A 21058-nucleotide genomic window follows, 5' to 3' on the forward strand; every position below is an offset into this window, starting at 1 on the left:
GTGAAAAATAAGAAACTGATCTCTGTTTTCTTAAGCCCTCTAGTTTCTGTGAGATCTGCGTTTATAGTAATTTGGTTCAAATTCCGTTTAGACTCATTTTTCACTCATATAACAATAATTAATTTAAAGATTTGATGAATAAAACTTGTAAAAGTGTATAATGATTTCAGTACAAAATATACATATCTGCAAACAAAGATAACTAAATAAATATCTTGCATATTACCAACATATTACTTTTTTAAATGTATGCTGGTGAGGATTTTAACAATTTTCACATCCTTGATCTGTATGTAATAAAATAAGATAGAGGGGTTTTTCTAGAGATTTCTTGGGAGTTCGATAGAAAAATATGTCAGATCTGTTAATTGGTCAAACTAAGGGGAATTTCTTAGAATAGAATGGTTATTAAATGACATGGGGAATATAATTGTGTGTCTTGAGGGATTAAAAATATTTTTTTTTGGGTTCATCTATTTATTTTTATTTATTACAAGAATAATGAATAAAAACAGTTATTTTAATTCATTAAGCCATTCATTACAAACTAAAGGAAAATATTGAAGGAATCGCTTTTAGTTGGTTCAAAATATGAAAAAAACATTGCATGTTTCATGATTAGAGTATTTCTTGGTTAATCCTACCTTATTAGGACATTATTGTTGTTTCAGAGTTTATGTGTTACTAGACTCAGGATCTCTTTAACATCTTGGGGCTTAAAATGTTATATTTGTTACTTAATACCCTACTTTTCACAAAGGAATGTTTCTTATTGGACTATACAGAGAAATATTTCAAACCACAAAGAGTGGGCTAAATATAATTAATTTGTTTTATTTCCAAAAATATATAAATATTTATAAATAAATAGGTATGTATAGTAAAAAAAAATATCACATGAATTTTCAAAGTCTATGCCTCAATGTCCTCTTTCAAGGAGTAAATCTCAAATCCTCAATAACACTTTTAATCCAGCTCAGAGTATGTCCCACTTTATGATATACCACAGGCTGGATTCCACACGTTGAGGGTCCATTAGAAACAATACCAACAAGGACCCAACGTCCCTTTTCATTTTGCTGTTGGAGTCCTCCTCCTGAGTCTCCAGGACATGCTGAAGAAGTTGAATTAGCTCCTCCTGCACATAGCTGATCTGGAAATGTAAAGAGGCCAGTTAATCTACCACAGTCTTGACTCTCAAACATGGGAACAGTCACTGCCTGAAGGACACGTGAATGAGGAGATTCTTCGGAACTTCCAGTTCTTCCCCATCCCACAACTGTTGCTAAATTATGATCTGCAGGATATGGAAGACTTGCAGAGGTTGGAAGACAAATTGGAGCCACATTTGGACGAGATGCAACCTCTCTATCCAGGTACAGGAGTGCTATATCATAGCGGGGCTCTGACTCAATGAATCCATTATCAAGGACTCGAATCACATTACGATATTCAGGATGCCGAATGATTAACCTTGCATGATAAGAGTCATAGGGATACTCTTGATCTCCGAGTTGATCATACACGCCAAGAAGGACTTTGTAGGTGAGGAGTTCCTGTGGGATTTCATTGATACAGTTCCCCAGGAAGCCCGTCACATCCGGATCATTCAAGTCATCACCACAGTAGGTGGTGCAATGCCCAGCTGTGACGACCCATCTCATGTTGATGAGTGTTCCTCCACAGTGTTTGTCAATATTTGGACGCGAGGCCTGGATTTTAAGGAGTGCCGTCCATGGGAACTGTCCATAGCCCGCATCTAGACCCCCCATGATTTTTCTTTGAGCATTTTGTGACAGACCGCATTGTGGAGGCTCAAACGAAGATGAAGCAATGGTGTTGAAAGAGGGTGGAGGATTCTGAAAAAGGGATCTACCTGATTTAATGCCAGCAGGTGGGTGAAATCCGTAATGTCGAAAGGGTAAGACAGAAGATACACGAGGAGTCTCCTCAAATTCACAACAGAATCCTAGGAAAGAACAGGATCTATCCGCTCTTCCACCTCTCAGGAGACAGGAAAAGAGATTTATACATTGACATGGAGTAGTGCGTCGATAGTGACGAAGTCCAGCTATGGATGATGACTCACAGGAAAAGACCCAAAGAGTGGAAATGTGAAGTAATACGAGAAGAGAGCTTTGCCTCATTTTCATTGTTTACAATCAGAAGACAATTGACTTCTATAGATTTAGTCTTTTTAATCTAAGCTCATAGTTTGTTTTTCCAAAATTCGTTATAATTGATTTCTTCTTTTCTGCAATGATAAGATATGAGAAAAAAATTAGAATATAGTTTGTTACGTCAAAAAAATGTTGCACATATAAATATTTTAATAAACATAGCCAAATAACTTATGCTAAACATAGGAACAGTTGGTCCTTCAACACAAAAGAACCGATTTAAGATAATAAATTAAAACGTTGATTAAAAGTAATCTACACATCTAATTTAGCTCGTCAACACAAAAGTAAGCCAGAATTACATTTTTTCCCCTAAATTAGCCTGGATTGTGCTTGTATTCTTTGAACAATTAAATATTGTTTATTTCTATGAAAAAAATTTATTCTGATTAACCGGAGGGAGATGCCGCAAATTGCACTTAGCCTAGCAAAAATTCATTGCCACAATGAAGGAATGAAAAATTAATAAATTGGCTATAAAAGGCTAAATCTGGAGAAAATTAACCTACTCATAAATAAGAGGAAGGCTATAAAATATAGTTAATATTCTTAAGTATCTCAATACTTCGAATACAATGTCAATAATTGACCAAAAAATGTCTATAAAATATTATACTGTACGTGTATATGTTGTAATAAATAAATTGGACATTTCTTAATTTGATGATTTTTGTTCAAGATTGTTTTTATGTTAACCCACCACAGATATACCTAAATATATGTACAAATGTTTACAGTCAGCCATTAGCGTCATCATGCAGTATTAAGTATGTATATGTTATTTTGGATAAGTAAATATCCCTTTCCTAATTTGACCTTGCCTCATTAATTTCCAAGTATTGAAATTATCCCCCACATCTGTTGTACACTTTTTTTAATAATAAAATAAATGATGTCGATTTTGTAAAGTAATAACGATATTAATAGCTATTATAGGTTCTTTCTATATTATAATAATAGTTAATACTAGAAACATAAAAGCTAATATATTTACATTTAAAGTACTTAAATTATGCATGATTAAAAGAGACAGTATTATGACAAAAAATAAAATAATTGACTTTATCAATTTTAAAATGTATTTCTCTTTTTTTTTTTTTGGAATTCAACCGATAAAATGCTATTTAAGTAACTATAAATATTAGTTTTGTATTTGAGTATTGCTGGAGCTAAAAACAACAACAACTGGATCTTACTAAAGCCGACATTTTTTGTACATTACTCAAACTATAGTAAATAATATTATTGTAAAAACTAGAATACACTCAAACTCAAATTTTGGAATCTTGAAATACTCTATTATAGATTCAACAATAATAAAAAAATGAGTCAAATCAATTTCTACAACTGCCTAATACTTTAAATTGGCGGAACAGTAAAGAAAAAATGCCTTTCCAAACGTGTTGGAGCAAACCATAAAATACTTATTCATTCCAGCAACTTGTGAGTGCGAGGATATTTTCTACTGCTAGGGAATTATGTCATAAAGTAGAAATATAATTACTAGTGATGCGGTTGAGGTGTTTTAGGTAGCCATAATGCAGCAAATACATTTTTCTCTAGAAGGGATTACTGATCAGTATCATGGAGTTTATAAAAACCTCATTGACTACTTCATGACCCAATCAAAGAAAGCGATTTCTAACTAAATGGACAAGGGAGTCAGATAAACTAATTAGCTATCACGGATTCTCCTTTTCTGATTGGGTAAAGTCGATAAAACTTCAAATGTAATGTATAGAAGAGGAGGACAAAAAAAAAAACAACCTTATTTAACATGTTTTGACATTATATTTGATCCTACTAAGTTGAAGAAAATTATTTGGAGCATCGTTTTTCATTTGATTTTAATATGTAATTAGTATACTTGCTACAAAAAAAAACACGTCCTTATTTTCAATCCCGGCTAGTCAAGGCCCAACATTGGAAGGATAGAAGTTTTACAATTGAGATGTTAATGACAGTACATTAGGATTATTTATGAAACTTTAAAAAAAATAATGTTACTTTAATTTTACAGATGAAGTTGTACTGATTAAATATAAATAATAATTATAGTATTACAATTACTCCATCTGATCGAGGATTTGTCTTGAAAGTCCATATACATAAAGTATATTTTATTCACTAGAAGCGACCTAGTATCGAATCTTTGCACATTGAATTCGATAGAATAATTTATCCCAAGAAAGTTATTCATTGAGCTACGCCGCTCCATAATTTTTCTTAATAATTTCATATTATCCATATATATATTTTATAAAATTCCCTACAATATTTGATTAATAATTGATTGCCTTATTGAGGAAGTCAAACTGACATAGTTGTTGAACTTATCAATTCAATGTAAAAATATTTATTTTTCTATGATGCCTTTACTCAAACTCAACTTGACTTTAAAATCGGCTCATCCCAATATTCAATTACTCAAACTTGATAGTTTTAACTCAAATTGAACACTAAAATTATTCGAAATTTTATATGATTTCTTTTTTATGGGTTTGAAGGAAATACACATTTAATTAAATTAAAAAATTAATAACTGAGGAATATATAAAGAAAAAGGGTCGATATTTGGCAAGGGATCTTCTGACTCCCATATAAAGAAGAGATTAGCTCTACACCACGAGACCATTAACATAATTTCTTTCATGACTGACCTTGTTTTGATTAAAATTATTTATATTATGAACTTATTCTTTTTTTGGAGTGGGTAACGGCTAAAGGGTTAGATTTTTTTTTCTAATTCATAATATCTTTCCCTACTTTTTAATGAGTGTCTCTTTTAAAAACTCTTAGATATAAAATTGGAGGAGAAAATGCCCCACATGATACTTAACCTATAACCCTCCCCGCCACCTATTAGATTAATACCTGGTCCTAATTATTTGATTTTTTGTGATAAGAATCCTTGTCCATTTTATGGAATTCTAGATACATGGAAGTCGATTGACGTCATTTTGTTTTCCTTTTTTCCCCACATGAGTCATATATCCTTCTTCTTATATGCACATAATACACCTATAGTTCTTATCGCATAATTTGTTCTTATATATGTACATTTTTCGTTAGTACCGAGTGGTCCAATACAATCTGAACACTTTGAATTTGTAACTTTAACAAGATATAACTTATTAACTACCTATATTATTTCAACCAAATAAATAATATAAGTATGTAATTGTGTGTTTGAGCTCCCTTCATCATTAATGTAGCTGCGTTTACCTGGAATGATGGCTTCCAGGTGGCAGCAGAAGGCCTGGAAGCCACTGTATCTGTCATGGCGTTAGTAGGTATGAGCTTTGATGACCTCGGTGTTTGAATGACAGACACTGCAGGCATTCCTTTGAGATGTAGTCAAAGGAGTAGTCATCAAGGCTTAAGGGGGCCGAACGTGCCAAAAAAGACTTCAAACGAACTTAAAAGACTAGTTTAAAGAGTCTCGCAACGGAGGAGATGTGTTTCTTTCATTGCTTGTGTCAAAAGGCCTCTCCACCCTCACAATACTTTATGAACCCACTTTCTTGATAGCTCTCTTGACAGTCTGGAGTGAAATCTTGAGATTTTGCATGGGCCTTCATGGACTTGGGGGTATTGGACTGGGATGTTTTCTTTAACTTCTCTGGGTCCAGTTTGGCCTTTTTTTTAAAGAGGCCATCTTTTTCTAAAACGTTTCTTACTTGCTAACCGCGTAAACAGTTATAATGTATACGCCCAACTGGTTGGAGTACCCAAATGAAAATTTTATCGATCAGGTGTCCTTTTCTAGTCTTGTATGTAAACTAGAGAACTCATTTTTTTTTTGTAACTAATTGTCAATGCAATCTTACACGATAAATCGTACACTCCAAATAGTTTAAGCATTATGTCTTCCGAGTACGTTATACATTGGAAGAAGATCTTCGAAACTACTTATATCCCTTCCTGTGTTCTTTGTTGAGCAAACTTATGCCAAGGTTTCTGAGGGAAAGGAGCCCAAGGTTGGATTGGGTTCTATTGCATTAATAGGTTATAGATTCTATGGATAATTTGTTTTTCCTTATATTTTTTTGATATTAATAACTTTTTTTTAAATAATTAAAAAAACCAAAAAAAAAACAAAACCAAAGAGCTATTGTATGTAGTTTTACTTTTTCATAAAAAATGCATGGAATCTTTGTATTACAAAGAAACACAATTGATATAATTTCATCGTATGTAGTAAAGAATATCAACATTTATACAAAGTTTTTCTTTTAAAAAATAGCCTTTTCACTAAAAAAAATCCTACTCACATAAATATAAAATGACTTTGTGGTTAAAAATATTCCATGTTTAGTGCAAACTTTATAAATGCCAGGTCAAATCATTGCAATTTACTAAGTGTAAGTGAATACTTGAAGGATGTCAAAATAACTTTGTCTTCTTGTGTGCAAATACAAAGGTAAAGTAAGTAATTACAAATTTTAAACATTTTGATTGGTATTTATTTTCAATCATTTGTTTGTATAAAATAGGTTTTCTAGTCCAATATCCCATTTTCCTGAAATTTTACACCCAAAATAAATTCCTGCAAAATTCCACACTTAAATATTTCATAGTATGGGCTTCATTTAATTTGTTCGGCCTGTGTATTTCACAATTATACAACCCCTAACTCTATCAAAATTAGCATAATCATTTACTATTTTTTGTTGCAAATTAGAATATGGAATTTAAAAAAGTGAGACACACGGGCTCAAACAAAACAATCCTTCCATTATTTGGGATAGTGATAAAGGTAAGACTAGCTCAGAGTTCATTATTTCTTCTTAAATACTTAAATGTCACAATATTTATTATTTACGAACGGGATCCCGCTCAAAGACAATTTTCAAGAAGATAAGAACTCTAGATACTAGCAAAATATTTAGACATTTCGATCGGGATATATATATATTTAATTGCCGGATATAGTATGTGCAATGTGTATATGTCCATATAATCTTTTGAAGATTTCTATATGAATTAATTTATGGGCTTATTCCTTCATGATTAAATACCTCTAGAAAACGTATACCTCAAACTCTTTAATTACTGCACAATCCGCAAAAAAGTGGATTTATCTCTAAATATATGTGTGTTTGTATTTAGATATTGCCAAAAAGCAAAAACAAAAAAAAGACAGAACTTTTACTTGCAAAAATATTTTTGTTCAGTAACCACCCCTCTCACATATACAGGCATGCTGATGCCTTGTCCTTGATTTATCAAGCAGAAAATAAGGATACATAAATATTTAAATACTTTTTGATGAAAAAAGATTTAATACCCTCATCCATAATATACATCCTTTTAATTCTTACAAATTTTAATGAATACTACAAATTATCATTATTCTTGTACGGAAATCAAGTTTTGAATTATTATTATGTGGAACACACAGATTTTTGCAAAAAATAAAAAAAAATGTTTATTTTTTTTTGCATTTCCAATAGTACAACTAAATTATAAATGTATTGATGTATTATTTTGCATATGAATTGATTAAATTGATAAAAAATTATAAATATTTTCATACTTATTAATTAATTTTAATTTGTCAAAATACTTGGATTTTTTCATCAATTTTTTTCTTCACAAATTTATGATGGTTTTGTTACGAAATGAGTACTTTTAGGTATTTCAACTTTCTCAGAAAACCTTTTATTTGCAAAAATGTATTTTTGCAAATATAATTGAACTATATAGTCTGGGGTTTCGGTCCGAAATAATAGACCCGTTTTAGATTTCTATAATTGTTTTTAAATTGAATTAACATGGTATGGACCAGTTTAGTAATAAAATTGAGTCTATACAAAATATTTGGTATCGATTGCTGCTTTTATAAAATGACAATTTAAAAGGAAAAATAATTTGATAAAAATAAAATAGTTTTTTTATATATCAAAGTTTGGTATGTAAAATCTGCTATATCAGAAATATCATTCCAATAGGAGCAAATTAGTTTCTAGAGAAGAAAATATACTTAATGTATATGGACTTTAAAAGACAAAGCCTAGGTCTGATGGAGTAAATTTAATACTATAATTCTTACTAATACTTAATCAGTACAACTCCATTTGATCGCTTAAAGTAACATTTAAGAGAATATTACATTTTGGTTTTTTCTTCTACCGAGTCTCAATACAAGTTCAAAGTCTTTAAACTTTCTCAAAAATCACTTTACAAACATAAATTTATTTTTGCAAATCTAATTATACTGCATGTAAGTGTTTTATTTATATCTTGTTTCTATTTATATCAAATTTATCTATTTGACAGATCTTGCAATGTTTTTTATTTAATCAATATGTAATTTCTTTTTTTTTTACAATTATTCACTCAAAAACATTCCACCTTTAACTTTTGAAATAGATGACTCTGTTAAATATATGTACGCAAAAAGGATTCAAATTTTCATTGGAATTCTTTGTGTAAAAGTTTACTCTGACCTTCTTCAATCATCATTCTCATCAAGGACAAATTTGCACAAAATTCCCCCCACACACAAAAAGAAAAAGAAAAAATGAATTGAATAATCAATTCAGTGGGAAATATAACAAAAGATTCTAAGAATGTTATTCTCTTAAAACTTAAAAAGAAAAATAATATATATTTGTGTATTTATTGAATGGTTTGAAATCTTAAGCGACAAAATGAGAAAAAAAAAAAAAACTGCATTAATAGAGTGGATCTATCGTTTTTTATTTATTAAAAATTCTAATAGAAATGATTAAAATTGGCATTTGGACATGGGGTTGTTTGATCATCTATTTCAAGGCTTAATCAATTAATAGTTAATTTATTCGTCAAACTGTAACAATTTTAGGAAAAAATTGTTAAAATGAATGAAGAAATTCTCTCGTTTAATTATCTCTATTTTGAATAATAGGAGTATAAATGATGTATATATAGACCCATAATTATTAAGAGCCATGGCCTCCCCATTGGTTAACCCTCCCTTAACCCCCATAATTGTAATTGAAACAAACTCATTATTATAGCTATGTTTTTCGCCTTTTAAAAAAGAGTATAACATTTAAAAAAAAAGAAGACTATTCTTAAAAAAAATACTGAAGGACTTACATTGTAATAAAAAAGTAACTATGGAAAAAATACTTACTTTGTCCGTCTTTATATAAAATTGAGGATTTCCAGTTTTTTGTTGTATATATATTTTTGAAATAGTCACTTATCACTATGCAATTATTTTACACACAATATAAATACTTAATTTGAATACATATATATTTATATTAAATATGTTGGAGTAATGTAATGAAAGACCCTACAAGAGTGACTGAGATGATTTCCCAAATGTTTTCAACTGTCAACGTTGACGGTAAGTCCGTTTGGTAGACATAACAATACAAGGATTAACAAAAGTTAATAAATAGTAATGATTTTAATACAAATGTTTAACCGTACACGCGTTTGCCTGACTAAGACGTCGCACAACTAACCCTTACGCATTTTTTGAGTGCGGGAGTTCATTTATATGATATGTGCGTACAACTTGAAATTGTAGTAATTTCTTTCTTTTCATTTAAAATTCTTAACCCTTGTAGGTAGTTGGTACATTAACGTTTTTTTTTCTTGTTGATGGATGAAAGAGTCTTTGTTTCAAATCTAATTACATATAACTATCGAATACGTGATGTGAGTGCTTTAAAGCAGTAGCTATGATTATATTCTCAAGTATATTTTTAACTATCAAACACGTCGTTACCTTTATTGTATCTCCCAACTTTTCTACTCAAATGATATAAGGGAAAAAGGCTAAAAATCTGTTATTAGTATCCTCTAATTGACTTTGATAATCCGTACCCAAGTTTTGTGCATATATATATTTAATGTATTTAGGATTGTAATGTTCCATGTTCCAATAATCAAAATAATGGGTTCCTATATACAAACTTCTTTATTCTACATTATATTAGATAACAATCGATATCTACTCATGCCGTGCAATATCTCAGCTAGTGATCAATAAGTAAGAAAAGGTTGCAAGACATCATATATAAATTACAAGGATGGTGCTTAAATATGTGAAATAAATGACTGTTCAACCATTAACAACTTTTATTTTCTCTTTCCTTATTATGATTACAGTGGTGAGATCAATCCTCAATGCCTCCAAAGATGGACTACAGCTGGAGAAGGATAAGTAATCATAGAAGAAATCCGGTACTCCAAAAACCAGGGATTCTCCCTTCTTCTGATATTATGTTTAGTTGTATTCCTAAAGTAAGGACCGATGATAAAACTTTTATTGGGATGGGCGGTTTGATTATTTTTTCAAATTTTCCGACAGATTTTCTGCGACTCTAATATGAGATGGCTATTTTTTGAAAAAGTAAAATAAAGGACTTTTTATTCCCCCCTCCCCACTCAAAAAAAAAGAAAAAAAATATATATAAGTATTTTCTTTACGTAGGTAATTTTTAGTCCTTTTTTTTTAAAAAAAATGAATATTTTAAAAAAGACATTCAAATTTTTTTTCAAGATATAGGATGAATAATCCAAACTTTCCACCTGACATCCCAATTTTCCAATTATAATGATACATGGGAGTGACTCTCCCAAGCCACTCCCGTGGAACCATCCCTACCTATTGTATTTGGTCAATTCTTTGATAAATATCCTACATAGTATTAAAATAGTTTATGTGTGTGTGCGATGTATACCCCGCTTAGAAAAAAAAATGATAAAAACGGATTTATTTCAAAAACAGACACAGATACAGACTTAAGAAATGAATAAAAGTTGTTCAGAATTTGGAGTTATGTACGTACAGCTATGTTTAATTATGATAAGACCAGATACCTGGGTTCTAGTGGGTAAGTTTGATTTTTTTGCCAATAACTTGATATTTTTTAATAAACCCAAATTGATCTCCCTTATCTCAAAATTTTTTTTAGGTATGGGTTCTCAATTTGGAAATACACCAAAAAAAATTACAAATTCAAAAAAAAGAATTATTGTACAAGCAGAAAAGGGGATAAGGTATATTTAATAGGAGGTAAAATATGGAATAAGGAAGAAGATGAACTAGTTAATCTTAGTATATATCTCCGATTTTCATTATGGTTGAAGAAGGAACATGGTAAGTTAGAAATGTCAATGACAATAAATAAATCACAAGGTCATACATTTAAAAAAATTTGCTTTATATTTGCCAAAATCATAAAATAGAAATTCATCTAAGATATAATTATACTTTATATAAAATCGTTTTAGTTTAGAATTTTAACATTTATAAAATCTTTTAATTTTTTCTTTGGCTATCTTTAAAATAGCATGTTTGTGCTATTTTACGTTATAAAATAGTTGAAAACACTTTTGATTTTGGAAGTCATAGATTTTTTTGCTAGTTTAACACAGTGTAAAAAGAAGAAAAAAAAATTTGGTTGCAAGTTATGAAATGGGATTGGTATAAGACGTCTAAAATTTTGATCTAAATAAGTCGATGTTTTACTGCTTAAAGTTTTTTTAACCAGTACAAAAATTCTGTAACAGGCTTGAAATTTTTCAAACATTGTTTTTTTTAATACTTTCAGGTCAGAATACCACAGTAAGTAAAACTTTACATTCAATGAAGATATTCTAGAACTTAGACATCTCATATCTGTTCAACGGCTGATATTTGCACGCTAAAATATTTGGAACATTCAAAATTATTTTGTGGACATTTTTCATGTTTTTGTCGGTCTTTAGAACGTCAACTACGTACATCGCATTCCACCCTCATTTTGCCTTGCTTTAAATTATCAAACCATTTTTCAACGATTGATTTTGCTAACACAGAGACCGATAAATGTTTATCAAGCCAATATTTGTCTTCAACCCTATTTTTTTCCACCAAAAATCAATGCTTCATCAATACAAAAATTTATTTTCATCCATTTTTTTTAACAATAACACTAGTTACTTTGCTCACTATCTCAGAAAATAATTATCCAACAGCTAACAAACTTGTACTCGTATAGTTTCTAAGTTTGATATTAACTAAAAATCACATGATTAAATTTTAGTGGCGCCAACAAATTCAAAAATCTTAAAAAACTAAAAATCCTCGCATTTTGTGATGATGTTAGTTGTCGTTAAATATAAATATTTTTAGATTCCAATTACGTAGTTCCTTGAAAGCTGAGTATTAAAAAGGTGAGATATACTTCAAGTCGAAAGAGTGTATCCACTTAATGAAATATGGAAGAATTATTTTGATGTTCAGCTAAATAATTAAAATATTTCGAAATATCAATGAGTGGATAGATCACAAATTAAATATCCTTTTTTCGTATTTATTTTATCATGAAGGTTTAAACGTTACTTTAATGTTCTCAAATATGTATTTGTAAGTCCATTAAAATTCATAAACACATAATACATGATAAAAATCTTTATGGAATACATGAATTTTTATTTGATAGAGTATAGATACTGCAATGCAGTGCTTCATTTTAAGGGTGAAAGTATGCTTTTGATTTTTTAAAGTACTCTGGTTACTTGACTCATGCATCATTATTTTTAAATGTCTTGTATTCCAGAGAAGGAAACAAAATATAAATTGAAGAACAATTATTAATTCAAAATAATTTGATACAAAATCGTTTAAATATTATTATAAGCAACTTTAATTGACATCCTTGGGAAATGAATTATACAATAAAAAAAATATCTTTTACATTTTTGATTACTATATGTAGAATTAAATATATTTACTAGTGTTAGTGCTCAGTCTGACAATCCTAGACAAATTTGAGATCTTTAAAAAAGTTTGGGCTTATGCATAGCAAAATGTGAGGATGATCGTCCCAATGACGTCATATGAATTTTCAAGAGATGTCGATTATGATTCTTAAAATATTTTAAATAATATTTAAAAACACCATTTTGTAATAATGGGGGGGCTTGGTTTTTGGAATTTTTTTAGAAAAAAAAATTCAAATATACAATTGAATATTTAAGTTTTCTTCAAAAATTCACAACTATTCACATAAAGTAACATTTTTTGGAAATTTTTTTCAAAAATCTATTGACAGAAAAAAAAAAAAATATATCATTTGCCCGAGTTTCAACACTAATGTTAAATAATTGTATGCAATTAACTGCCCTGGAGAAAATTGCAATTAAGGAAAATTGCCCGTATTTTGTTCTGATTTCATGATGAATAATAACACTTTATCAATTCTTTAATTATCTATTTATTATTTATGTATTTTTAAAAGATTTAACATATCACTAGCATCAATTTTAGGTCTTTAAAAATTATTATAAGAAATGTATTGTATATAGGAATTTATAAAATATAGATATTTATTGGAACAAAATTATAATTACTAAAATTTTAGTCTATTTACAATTTGCTGATCGCATTATATGAATTATTTCCTACATAAATCAGTTAGGGTATCTAGCTTTAACGTAGCATCCATAAGAAAAAAGAGTTAAATTCCTTGGATTTATTGACGGTTGTTTTTAGCAATCCCACACTACCCCCGTCCAATCCGAGGGTGGAGGTATTCAACCATATTTTAAGAGGCCCTAAGCTGTTTATCCCTCTCCCCCCTCTTTACTAATTCTCCCGGTTAAATTCTTAGAATAATGGATTGAATATAAAAAAAATGCAACGAAATTGTATTGCAATAATATTACTTACACTTGAAGATACTCCCTTGTTGATGGAATACATAAATATGTTTATATATTTGCCATAAATAATATTAAGTGAATTTATAATGTGATATTATTCCAAATTTAAGTTTGGGGAATTATCTCCCGGGCTATTCTTCTCCCTGACAATTTTCTACAGGGCATGTTTCCTAGTTCTTAAATAATACTTTTCGAGTCAATATCCGTAAGTCAACCTTTATGTAGAAAGTTCCTTCAAGAGTCTCTATTTTAATACTATATAGTTAATTTGTTCTTGGGATTGAATCCCAGAAGAATTTTTTAAATCTAGTTGAGACTAACACTTTTAAGGAATCCATACCAAAATTATTACAATACTTCTAGGGAGTGAGGCCAACATAGAAATATGTTAGATTTTATTTTTTGATTGAAATTAGTTGCTTTAGTCTTGATCTTGTAACTAAGACTGATACTTTTAAGGATACGAAACGGATACTATGTGGGATCGAGAAGATACCTAATGGCTTTAAAAATGTTTCCTATTTTGTTCATGTCAGCTGTCGACGTTTCTACTTCTTTTTTTACTCTTCTGAACATTGATTGGTTTAATTCAAATAAGTTCTTGTTAAATTCTGAACAATTTTCAACAATTATTCTAGAATAATTTCGTAGTTAGGAATTTCTGATATTGAGCCATAATTTATGTTTTTTTTTAAGGAAAGGTTGTGATATATATTACAATAAAAGTAACAATGTAGACAAAATAAGGGGGAAAGGGAAGATTAAATTTATTTTAAGCCAGAGTTATTTGATTCCATTTATCCGTGTCTTAATTGTAAATATTTGTTAGATACAATGTATCTACAAAGTCACATATATACGCATGTTAATCAAAGCATCTTGTAACTTATTTTCTGACAATAAAGAACCTCCATAATAAAAATTGATGATGCATTAGAAGATTTACCAAAGTTGATTTTTTTTACCATGACACAAATCCTCTCATCTATCTTCTAGATGCAATTTTGATTTTCCTCGATATTAATGGTTGATTGTGTGGCATTTCCTCAAAATTTTACAAAGTAATTTGTGTTTTTTTCTTTTCAGAATCAAAGTATTTTTCTTACTTTTTGTTTTCTTCATGATTCATGCTATTCTTAGAAATACATATATTCTATAGGTCCGTTACATTTCGTATATACAATTTATTATATACACAAGACTATTTTACAATAAATCTACACAATTAATATAATATATGTTAGTATATATGTATTAAGAATGGTTTGCCAACCTGGTTATAGTTGGCTAATTGAACTTTGGATTCGGATATCCCAGTATTTTGTAACTATATTTCCTTAATTACAAAGGATCTATTAAAGTACAAAACTATGTACTAATGCACCTAAGTAATTGATGAGTTATGAGCATACTGGGTGAAAAGAGGGAGCATTCATCAAATAAAATGAATACCTTCTTGGTACCCAAAATTCGTTTAAAGGATTTTTTTTTTGCAAAAATGAAGTCCATATATTAGGAAATGATATCTTCTTGAAACTAAGATTATTTTAAAGAAAATATGACATTTTTTCCATGTCTTGAATCCATATTAGCATTTTTAATATCTTAATTAATTTTTAAATATATTAAATAGGTTAAAAAAGAATAAACATTATACATTTAATTAGTATAATTTTGAGCCATGTAGTCTATCATGTAATATAATAATAAAAAAGATTTTTTCTAACTGGGGTTTCAGATAAATATTATGATCTAGTTTGATATTGGATTTTCATCTCTCTTCCTCGAACGTTCAACAGCAGATTAAGCATGGTCATTTAAAGAATGATGGTCGATGATATGTGGAAAATATAAAATGAATATTGGAAATTTTATTACTTCTATGGAATTTGGTAGTATAAATAAATAAGAAACTCGATACATTCGTCTTCGTCATAAACTAAAATTTAAAAAAAACATATTAATTTTTATAGCCGTTTTGGAGTTTATAGGTAACAGACAGACATAAGTCTACAAAGCTAATATATGAGATGCAAAACTATTTTAAAATAAATAAATATACACACCTATCCAGAATAAAGTTTAGTATTTATGAAAGTGAATCCGGAACTCACATGATAAGGGGACCTCAGAAATGGTTTTGATTAAATTACAAAAGAATTTTCCCATATCTCAGTATTTGTACATTGTATTTATATTTAAAACCACTTTCTTTAACCATTTTGTTAGAATTCTCTACAATAAAGCTCAATGGATATAACTTATTAGATTACTAACGGTGGTATCTATCATTGTACGGGGTTATTAGGTGTCGTGGAACATACAAACCTTCCATTAAAAAAATATAAGGATTAGTACTCAAGAAATCCTTAGTGTTACTTTGTTCTTATCAAGAATTAAAGAATAATATTAAAGTTTGACAAAAAAGAAAAAAAATGACGTGATGAGCCAAGGAGGCTCATTACGTGACTAAGTACTCCCTGTATTTAGTCACTAGACTGCTATCTGGCCGAGCCTGAACTACAAACGCTCCTTGGCAAAAATCACTTTCATCTCATACTGTATAGTATAGAGTTTTATAAAATAGGAGTTTACCTAAATCCCTGCGATATTTCATTAATTTTTTAATATTGCTTTTATACAAATCCATACATATATGATGCGCACGCTTGATACTACATTCAAACCACCTGCAATATTTCATGATTAGATTGCTATTTCTTACGTCAAAAATGATTTTAAATAAATTAATACATACATAAATGAAGACGAACTTTGCTTTAGTAATATAAACAAAGTTTGGCAAGTTTTACAAAAATACTCTCAATAGATTTGAATCGAACTCAATTTGTTGATAATATAATTATTTTCAAACATATTATGATTACTAGGAAAATGACTATTAAGGAATCATTATGACTTATCTTTGCTGTACAACTGTAATATATATCTATAAAATATATTCCAAAGACACAAAAAAGCAGTCTGACAAAATATATGAAAGAACTGGTTCTTCTAATTCTATCTCAGCAGACAAACCAAAGACTCAAAACAGAAGAAGGCCACCTATTAATATAACATTGGGAAATATGTGATCAATACCCAGTCATTAAATCCTTGTAGCCTTTGAGTCTAGTCTATGCATAATGCACTTTTACAACACCTACGTAAGTATATTGATGATTATTTTCCAAAAAACAATTATCTAGAGAGAAAGATGAACAAATACCAACAAGGGTTAAAAGCAAAACAGATATTCTTCCATAATATAATTATGTCACAAATAGCAATAATAAATTTCCTTTCTTTTAGAATAAGTATCTTTTTCTTTCAATGGTGCTTTTCTAGACACTTGATCTCTCAACTTCATTCCCAATAACATTTTTTTTCCACCCACAATTTGCATTCAGAAATTCCTGTGGCTTCAAGACAATTACTATAATTTATAATACATTATTTGATTAAAACAATTCGTACAGTGCATTATTGCATTTCCCGTACTCTAAATTATTGTGTTTCATTTGTGTAATTTATAAACATTATTTTGTATATGTCAAATAGTTGACGTATGACCATCCATCATTTTCAATGCTTGCAATGTTCTAAATAGTGTATTCTTGTTTCAAACAAAGTAATATCAAGGGTTGAGTGCCAAATTATCGTCATTCAAATATTTACTTTAAAAAATGAAGATTGGAAACCCCATCATTTCATTATGAATAATTGTATTTTCCAATTTATTACAATAAAAATGTATAAAAGAAAACCATTTCAAAAGTCTGATTTTCTCTTTTTGTAAATGCTAAGAGACTCATATTATTTTTTTGATTGCAATATTTAAACAGTGGAATCACGGAGCTTGATTTCTTCAGTACTCAACATATTTCTAGTTCGATGAAAAATGGCGAGAAAATTTTGTCTTTGTGCTCGAACAAAACTTCTCAATCCAAACTCACATAATTTTTGTAAACAAAATCGTACTTAAGAACACATGCCCCACTTTACATTGTTTTTATGCAGGTTGAAATTAGTGCTGTGTTGGTCCTTATTTAGTACTGAAGAGTCCAGTCTCGTCCAGTTCAGTCTCAGTCCCGTCCTGTTAAGTCCTGCGTATCAGTCATGCAACTTATAAAATTCGGTTTTTATGACGTCACTCAACTTAATTTCTTTTTTTAAATCATTTATATTATTGACAGTCCGAAGGATCAGTCTCAAATCCTGATATGACTGGTTCTAAAAATGGAATCGACCGAATAAGTAAGAATTTACACAACATTAGTCTTAAGGACTGGTCCTAAGATTAGACTGGACCGAATCAATAAGAACTGGCACAACACCAGTCGAACCAGTTTTCATTTAATAATGGACCTCCACATCCCCCAGACATATAATTTGAGTTAGCACTTAACAGAATAATTTAGGTGGCTATAAATATAATTTTGAATCAAATAACAACCTCACTAATATACCCTATATATTCACAAGTCATTTCCAAATTCAAGGGCTATTTCTCTGACTTAGACTCGTTTTTGTTGCTTCACCTTTAATATTGTCTTTGTATATATTTTTTCATTAAGAAAATTAAACATTTTATATATAAATAAAAAGTATTTATGAATATATTTAGAATTTTATTTTATTTTCTGTTACTGTTTGATAAAATATTTTACTATAAATTTGTAAAAAATATACTGGAAAAAAACGAGGGGTGATAATCTCCTATCAAGGAAAAAGTTATTCTTTAAAAACCCGAGTAAAAAAATTTGAGTTTATTATAGAACGTGTTTATGTGGCATCGGCAGTAATGCCCATTTTCGAGTCCTAAATTACACAGTTTTATCAAAATGAAAATGTTTTTTTTTTTTAAATTAAAGTTAAAGAAAATGATGAACTATTGCCATGCATTGGAATGTCTAAATGATCAAAAGACTACAGATAAAAAAAAATCTACCACTCTAATATGCAATTTTATTATTATATCAGACCTTAATGTGTAAAAAAAATTGCATCCTGATACATTCTTATTTACAAAGTGTGGATACTAAATGAACCTTTAAATTTGCAAGGATAAGATATGTTTCTCAGATTATTTTACTTTTCTTGTCCCTATTCGATACAAAACAAAATTAAATATAAGAATCTGCTTGGGATTTTTAGAAACTAAGAATATGATTTATTTCAAATAACATTGATTTTCTTTGGCACAAGCCGAAATCAATACTAAACATTTTGTCTCGTAATGGTTTTTATTTATACATTTCCTTTTATCTTCGTCATCTAAAAATGTATTTTGTCTAGTTCCATCTCACAAATTTATCACTTGATGTAGCATAGTCTGGATTAATTCAATGATATGGTGATATTGTGTAAAAAGGGATGGTATATCGTGACTTTTCATAAATGTGTCAAGTATGGAAGAAAATCAACATTTCAAAATATTAAAATCCATGACCTCTAAAGATTTTTTTTCTTAAAAAAAAGACCGACTTTTTTCTATTGACATTATGTTTATTTTTTTAGTTCAACATAAAGATAATTTTAAGATACGTTTATAAGCATGATCCAGTCTAATTTCCACGCAAAAACATATGAGTCATTGACCAAATATGTGAACCTTCATTAATGTTATCTCTTATAAAATATAAATTGTCATTTACCCTTTCAAAGTTCCGATATTTAAAAAGCAAAATCAACTTTTTCAATAATCTAATTATTTTTAGTAAATTTGTTACAAAATTTGCAAAAGGTTATAAATTAGTCAAATTTGTAACAGAATTTGCAAAAGGTTATGAATTAGTCAAATTTGTGGAATTTTTGATTAACAAATTTTCTATACTGTATTTTTTTGTATATGTATACTTAAAAAATCATAATTTATCAATTCTTTATTTCAGGGGTTTTCTATTATTTGAGAGCAAGCCAAGAAGACTAACAAACAAACATAAATGCACTTTTATTTAATACCGACACTTTACCCTTGGCAATAATAGCACAATTGACGTCATTCCTCAAAACAGATGTTTCTCTAATATATATTTCATTCGTTTTATTTTTAAAAGTTACTAATGGATATGAATGATTCTTTCTCCCTGACGATATAAAGACACAACTCTCGTTTGTAAATCATTAATATCATATGCACTCATTTAAATAAATTCATAAACCTATTTCAAATATGGTGTCGTTCTTGGAAATAGGGATACAAAGGCTGCAGCTGACTAAACACCTGCTTCAAAGACACTAAGTCCATTTTCAAGCTGCTTATGCGCGTCATGCAATGTCTTCCTTTGTCATGTTTTCAACTCCTTTGCCATTTAATTTACAAAGTGGTAGGTACATAATATCAACCATATGGTAACTTTATAAGTACAAACGAGAGAAAGAGAGAAGTGCCCAAAATTAGTCTGTTGTTAGGCAGTTCATTAATAAATGAGGAATTAATCTTCATACCAAACTAAAGAATTATTAACCATTAAAGGGGCTTTATGTGATATAATAAGTTAGCCTTAGTTTAGTACTATAATCACAGTTTGTCTTCCTTGACTTTCCGAGTGATTAAAGCTCTGTAATCGATTGTCATTTCTCCTGTGAGTGTTAATATATATTGTTCTAAGTGCTTCCTACATGGGTCTCAATATTCGTCAATGCACATCCGTTGCACTCTAGTAGAAATCGTTAAAAACTTTATTTCAAGTGTATTTTCAATATGTATGTATGTATTCAACTTTTCAGTAAGTGAATTAAAGCAAGTAAGCTTTATTATGAAAACCTAAAATTTTACATTTCCCAGGATTTTGTCGTAGGTGTAATACGACAAAAAATTCCGGGTATAAAGGACATAATAGAAATCTTAGTATCCACCTATTTATACAACATATTGATTTTTCTACTCAGGCATTGGTTTCCAAAGTATGAGTCACCGGAAATAACGGAGGGGTCGTGACATGATTTTTCAAAAAAAAAAAAGAAGAAGGAATACAATTTAAATTGTACCATCAAAACTGAAATAATGATGAATGTACATATTTTTGCATAATTCTCTTTTGGAATAACATCATTCGACTCAAATTATGTAGCAGAGGCAAAGTTTAAATTTTTAACATTTTTGGCAAGAAACAAGTAATTCATTTGCAAACAATGGCACTTCAAATTTCATATTCATATTTCAATGGGAGGTATAGCCGTTGCACATTATCTAGCCACATATTTTAAGGGTCAAACTT

General features: G+C 29.2%; 1 protein-coding gene across 1 annotated transcript; it reads right to left on the reverse strand.

The window, feature by feature from the left end:
- Positions 1-818: 818 nt before the first annotated feature.
- On the reverse strand, positions 819-9543 carry LOC121113830 (serine protease 33). The gene is made up of 2 exons (XM_040707697.2): positions 9304-9543; positions 819-2254 (listed from the first exon to the last, which is right to left on the reverse strand). Exon 2 carries the CDS (start codon positions 2151-2153, stop codon positions 933-935), a length of 1221 nt encoding a protein of 406 aa, XP_040563631.1. The 5' UTR covers positions 2154-2254; positions 9304-9543; the 3' UTR covers positions 819-932.
- Positions 9544-21058: the final 11515 nt, after the last annotated feature.

The sequence above is a fragment of the Lepeophtheirus salmonis genome, chromosome 2, assembly GCF_016086655.4.
Source record: "Lepeophtheirus salmonis chromosome 2, UVic_Lsal_1.4, whole genome shotgun sequence".
Taxonomy (NCBI): Eukaryota; Metazoa; Arthropoda; class Copepoda; order Siphonostomatoida; family Caligidae; genus Lepeophtheirus; species Lepeophtheirus salmonis.